This window comes from Octopus bimaculoides, chromosome 16 (assembly GCF_001194135.2).
Source record: "Octopus bimaculoides isolate UCB-OBI-ISO-001 chromosome 16, ASM119413v2, whole genome shotgun sequence".
Lineage (NCBI taxonomy): Eukaryota > Metazoa > Mollusca > Cephalopoda > Octopoda > Octopodidae > Octopus > Octopus bimaculoides.
Window position 1 is genome coordinate 25,273,309 of NC_068996.1, and position 6,847 is coordinate 25,280,155.

The window sequence follows — 6,847 nt, forward strand, 5'->3', positions numbered from 1 at the left end:
AAAGGAATATGATATAGACAGAAGGAAGGGTTGGGGAATGCAACTTTTATGTGATGTGAACAGATTAGGCTGGAAACGAAGAGATGAAACCAGCAAACAAGTCTAAAAGGATGTGATTAGACAATGGAATAGATTTAGAAAGAGATGCAAGTCCAGTAGAAAAAAGTGAGGAGTAAGTAGGCAGTTGTACACACGTACAAACGAACTCGTAAGAGTGCCAAATCGATAAAAGAGATGGTAGTCGTGCTCCCACTTCAATAGATTTGCATAGGAAAGTGTCCAAATGGAAAGTGTAGGTATAATTAAAATAAGGCAAGTACATTAGAGGTATAAGCAGGCATTCTGCACAAACAAGAAAAACCATACAGTCTATATTATAGACTCCTTACGTAAAAGGGCCAAGTGTATAAGAGAGGGCAGTTCTGCACATTATAAGATTTCTCTCTTTTTAATAGATTTCCAAGGGAAAATGTACTGATGAAAAATGTAGATATAGCGAAATAAGGCGAGTTCGTTAGAGAAGGTGTAAGCAGGCATTCGTTCAAAGTGTACAATCGAAAAGGTGAAGGGGAATCTGTTGGAGAGAAAGGGTAGTGTAAGTAAATAGTCGTACACGCAGGATACAAATAGAAAAGGCAAGTGATAATTATGCAAGGGAAGAAGTAAGTCTATTACGCAGAGAGCATGGGAGAGAGAAAGTGAGCGAGGAAGAGCGAGAGAGAAAGAGAAAGAATAAACGTATGCAGTGTACAAACGAAAAAGGTATTAATAATGGAGAAGGCAAGTCTATTACAAAGAGAGCAGTCGCACGTACAGCATACAAACGAAAAGGCAAATGATAATTAACACAGTAAGGAAGGAAAGAGAGAGAGCAATCATATGCAGTATTCACAAGAAAAAGGCAAGAGTTAATAATGGAAAAAGTAAGTCTGTTACGAAGAGAGCAGGCGTACGTACAGCGTACAAACGAAAAGGCAAATAATAACGTAGTAAGGAAGGAAACGACTGCTATACACACAGAATGAGAGAGAGAGAGAGAGAGCAGTCGTACACGTGAACTGAACAAACGAAAAAGGTGTTAATGAGAGAGAAGGCAAATTTGTTGTAGTGAGTAGCTGCATACACAAGTGTAGAAACAAAAAGGGAGAAACTAAGTCTGTTATACAGAAGGAAAAAGAGAGACAGAGAGAGACCACAGTCGTACACATAGTGTACAAACGTAAAAGAAAAAAAAGGCGAGCTATAATAGATACAATAAAAGATAAGTGTGTTAAAGATAGAGACACAGCACTCATGCATATAGCATACAAACGAAAAGAGACGGGTGATACCACGTAGAATGAAAGAGAAGTTAAGACTACTATCTGTAACAGTCATGCCTTCTCCCTTACTATATGTGTTATATAATAAAGGCAAGACTTACAAAGAGAAAAGAGAGACAGAACCGTCGTACAGTGTACAAACAGAAAAAAGGCGAATATAAACAAATATAGTAAAGGAGAAGACGAGACTAAGAGAGAGGGAGAGAGAGACTAGTCATACACTTTGTACGAAAAATGTGTATTTTGGCGAACTGAGAGCAGCAGCAGTAGGCAGTCGTTCACAGGCAAAAAAATAAAAGTGTTTATTAGAGACAGACAAAGTAATAAGGACAGAAAGGGAGAGAATAAAAAAAGGCGATACAACCATAGTAAGTAAGGGAGTAGGCTAGTATTAAAGAGAGAGAGATAGAGAGGGAGAGGGAGAGTGTTATATGTGGGTAGTAGTAAGAGATCGGTCGGTCGGTTAATATACATATGCAAATATATGCATACACTGTCAGTGTACGTGATAGAGAGAGAGAGAGAGAGAGAGGGAAAAAAGAAAGAAAGAAAGTGTGTACAGCGTTGAACCGAGTCGGACGGCCATCTTGGTTTCTATATATGACAGAGCAGGTAAGTAACAAGTCCATGATTAAGTAATAATAATAACTTAACACATAAATTGGAATAACGACAAACTAACTAATTTAACATATTGGTTTTTTTCCTGTGCGTAGGTGAGGTTCGATTTTCTTTTGGACACTTATTTACCAATGTTTCTTCCACATTTTTTTTTCTGAGTGTGTGTGCGGCTTCGAATTCCTCCTTGAATTTCTCCTCTCCTCTATCCTGTTCTCTCTTTCTGTCTCTCTCCCTCTCTGTATATGTCTGAATAAAATCTGTTAAGCTTTTTCTATATTTTATCCCCAGTTTTATTTTTCTTTCAGTATATTCTTCCCTTCATCCCTAAATTGTTTGTCTTTCTCATCTGATTTTCCCAATTCTGTTGCATTAACAACTTAAATTTTCCTCCTTGCTGAGTGTTTCATTCCGTCTGTCTATCTACCTAATTGTCTAATTATTTAAACTTCACACACACTAATATAAATATGCATATATGATTTATATATCTATAATGTATGTGTTTGTATATGTTGTCTGTATATTAAACTTTTCCATCCAATATTTACGTAAAAAACTCAGTCCTCCCTCCCTACTTTCACCTACCCACTAATATAATATATTTCACAGATTATTATAAATATTATACCTGATCCACCCACTTCAACAGCAAATTTCTCTGAGGACCAAACCTTAACACAAACCCTAAACACATACACACACACACAAACACATATATATATAATATATATAAAAGGTTATGAGTCATCGAGGTCTTGTTTTAATATAAAGATAAGCTGACTAAAAGTGTCTTTTCTATCTTTTTCTCTTCCCACGACTGTCTTACTGTCTGGCTTTTTTAAAGTTTTATGAAAGCATATTACGGTTGTATATTGCTATCTTCTTATCCGTTTCCCTCAAGTAAGTTTCATTAATGATCAGTTGCAACCATAACTTTCGTCTTAACATTTATATATAAGGAATTTATCAAATCCATTCAGTGTAATATGTCTGTTTTATATAGATATATATAGAGATTCTCAGCTTTTTTAGCTGCTATTTCTGAACTTCGGTATATGGTGAAGCAAATAATAGCTGATCCCTTAATTATGTTTATATATAGAGAGATAGATATATAAATAATTTTACCGAGTATTAAAATGCATTACCTAATATTTTTGTAAGTAGGCGGAAATAGTTTAGTTGAAACAATAACCGATCACCAAAGTTAAATTGTGTGTATGTAGTATATATATATATATATATATATATATATACATATACTTACGCACAGATACATATACACATGTGTATTGTTGATCCATCTATTAATGATGAAAATTTAGCCTGCCTTTCTGTAATTTGGTATACACCAGTGCTGTTCTCGAATGAAAGAAAGAATTAAGAAAAAAAGGAAGAGAAAAGGCTATACATTCTACTAGCTTCGACTAACTGGAAGCTTCCTCAGATATCATCGTTCTAGCATATTTGGACATCGACCCACATCTTTTCCCTTTTAAATCGTATTTTCTTTTATCCCACTCGACATAGTTACTTTGAATCAAAAGAAAAAAAAAACCCATAGATCAACAAACCAAAATTTAATTTTAAACCACTCCTACCTCCCTCCATGAGACCAAGCACACGTACTTGCTTTTTAAATTATCACCACTCTTTACGTACATGCTCCTCTCGTCATGTTTAAATTCTTAATTTGGTAAGTGTGTGTCCCTTCCTGTATGTCTGAGTGCTTTTTTTTGTATTATTTTCATTTATCGAATCATTTTTGTAATTTATTATGATAATGTTGCAACGGTCTTGACTCTAAATGTATACTTATATATCACTATTTTTATTGTAAATTTTTGAGTCTAACGTTTTGTTTATCTCTCTCTTAAATTTTAGTTTGTCTGATTCACTAAATCTCATGTCACTATTGTTGTTTTATGCTTGTTAATTGCTGTCGCTGCATCTCTAATTAAAAACGGGACGGAGCTATATATATATATATATACACACACACACTTTTATGATGTTTTTCAAATGCCGATGATTGTAACTGTCATATATATAAATATATACATGTCCTGAGGGTGTTTTTCTCACGGAATTCGCATTGTAATTAGGCGATCAAAGCATATACAGTTTTTGAAAATAGAATCCGTTATATATATATATATATATATATATACATACACACACTTGTGTATACCTCTTGTTTTGTATATGTACATGTATTCACTTTTTTTAGACATCACAGTATTGAGAGGTATTTTTATTAGTTGTAGTTGCTAAAGAATTTGCTATTGCGTTTGCAAAAATGATCATCCCTGGCTGCCAACCTTAGAAGCAATGGCAATAACAATTGAAACAACAATCATTAAGCCAGATCGTTGCTTACATATTCATAAAATATAACATTCCACCTCCATAAAACAACCCGAAGCAAAACGTCAGTCGATCGATCCATCGATCAATAACCAACAATTGTTCATTTTGGCTCTCTTTTATGATATATATTTTTTCTTACTTCTGTTTATAGTACCTTCTATGGAATGGAACAAAACCATTAAGAAACTAGGAATTAAAGATATCGACCAAAAGTACAGACGAAACTGAATTTGGCCGACCTTGTCTTTTAATTGTAGAGAAAAAAAAGTACCATAACCTTTCTCAAAGTATTGACTTGTCGAGCTGTTGTCATCCTATGTGTTCTTGGCTCAACCGTTTTAATATATTATATACACTTTAAAATAAGATATTTCTATATTTCCTTTCTTCGGAGAAGAGAGAAGGGTTGTTTATATTGCCACTGAGAGCTTTCTTTCGTACCTAATTTTGTGGTTTGGATGTTGCAGTGTCACTGACAACATGGGGGCAGTATACAGGTGAGAAGAAAGTATTACATATCTATGTATTATATGTGTATGTGTGTGTGTGCTCGCGCGTGGTTTTTTAAAAATTAGTTTTAATTAAAAGAAAAATAATATTAATGTCACACACTTCGTTGACAAATTACTGTCAGTCGTTTGAAAGCATCTGTTCTAAATTTCAAATTATTTGAGTAAATTCTCCTCAGCTGTGAAGATGGATTGTCAATCATATATATGTAAACACACACATACATACATACATACATATACACACACACACATACATATATATATATATATATATATATATATATATATATATATGTATGTATATAAACAGGAATCAGTTCATGTTGATCATGATGTCATTTGACAAAAACAAATGTTGATATCAACTTGATAGACAAGCAAACTGTTGATTCGTTTTGTTTGTATCATGTCGATTATTTATTATTTCTTTTTCTGTTTGTAGTTGAGAATTTTGCTTGCTTTTTATTCTTCGTTTTCTGTCGCCGTCATTCTTTTAGTTCCAAAGGTTTATTTTAGTTCTTATCGGTTTATGTTCGCTTCCTCCACCCCTGTTTATTTTCATTGCTTTTTTTTTTTTTTCATTTTCTTCCAAATTTTGAGATTTTCCACTCCCTGAGGCATATTTTTCATCAATTCGTTTTTATCCTAATGTAGTTTTGAAAGCATCTTCGAAAATAATTACATCTTTTACTGGTTCCAGCAACTATCTGGAATTGTCAGCTATTTGGGATAATTATTTCACCGAATGCAAACCACAGTGGTGCTTTATGTTATATAAACGGTTTCATCATAAATAAATCTGTCATGGACATGAGATCTGTATAGAGATGAGTTGAGAAAAATTATAGCTGAAAGTATTTTCACTTATGGCATTCCATCACTTTTTCTCCCTCCCCCTTGAGATAAAATCTGCATTTAATCATTTAAGACTAGGGATTTAATGCTTGAGATAACTAAAGCAAAGCAAAACGGAGATTAGTGTGATGTGTATACCAATTATTATGGTTAACTGAACATAATATAGGAAGAGAGAGAACTAAAACAAGGATTCTCGAGTTAGTTGTAGATTTGAATTTAATTAATGGTAATTTTTTTTTGAAATTACAATGTTGACATTGTTACTAAATTATGTTGGAAGAAATCTCATTTACTAGAAATGTGGATGTAAATAGTTTAGGTGAGCTGTAACACCTAATATCAGAGAATGGTGTCTGGTGTCCTCTCCAGGTACTAAAAGTATTGGATCACAGAAGTCCTTCAGACTTTACGGGGAAGAGAAGTGTTATTAGCATAATATGCATGCATGTACGCATGAACTAAGCCTTTAATTAAAAAAAAGAAGTATATGGTATTGTTTACAGAACTTCAAAACCTGTAATTTTATAATTATAGCATAAAACAAGTGTGTATGTGCATGTATGTAATATGCACACATACATACACCATTGACAGTCGATGTTGGCTTGTTTACATCCCCATTACTTAGCTGTTCGGCAAAACAGACCTATGCAATAAGTACCAAACTTAGAAATAACTAGAGGTCATTTTGTTTGACTAAGCCCTTCTAGGCGGAGCCCCAACATGGTCACAGTCCAGTGACAGAAACGAGTAAAAGATAAAAGAATATATATATATATATATATAATAGGCGCAGGAGTGGCTGTGTGGTAAGTAGCTTGCATACCAACCACATGGTTCCGGGTTCAGTCCCACTGCGTGGCACCTTGGGCAAGTGTCTTCTACTATAGCCTCGGGCCGACCAAAGCCTTGTGAGTGGATTTGGTAGATGGAAACTGAAAGAAGCCCGTCGTATATATATATATGTATGTGTGTGTGTTTGTGTCTGTGTTTGTCCCCCTAGCATTGCTTGACAACCGATGCTGGTGTGTTTATGTACCCGTCACTTAGCGGTTTGGCAAAAGAGACCGATAGAATAAGTACTAGGCTTACAAAGAATAAGTCCCCGGGTCGATTTGCTCGACTAAAGGCGGTGCTCCAGCATGGCTGCAGTCAAATGACTGA

At 34.4% G+C, this 6,847-nt stretch overlaps 1 protein-coding gene across 9 annotated transcripts in view; it reads left to right on the forward strand.

The window, feature by feature from the left end:
- Positions 1 to 1,772: 1,772 nt before the first annotated feature.
- Positions 1,773 to 6,847, forward strand: part of LOC106867804 (kinesin light chain) — a 126,492-nt gene continuing 121,417 nt past the window's right edge. For 2 of the 9 annotated variants that reach the window (XM_052973604.1, XM_052973610.1), the window contains exons 1-2: positions 1,780 to 1,934; positions 4,465 to 4,810. In XM_052973604.1, coding sequence (XP_052829564.1) covers positions 4,794 to 4,810 — 17 coding nt within the window. In that variant the 5' untranslated portion in view covers positions 1,780 to 1,934; positions 4,465 to 4,793. Of the gene's footprint in view, positions 2,039 to 2,825; positions 2,844 to 3,297; positions 3,640 to 4,464; positions 4,811 to 6,847 lie in introns of those variants that run through there. The other 7 variants (XM_052973605.1, XM_052973607.1, XM_052973606.1 and 4 more) reach the window with 7 other exon arrangements.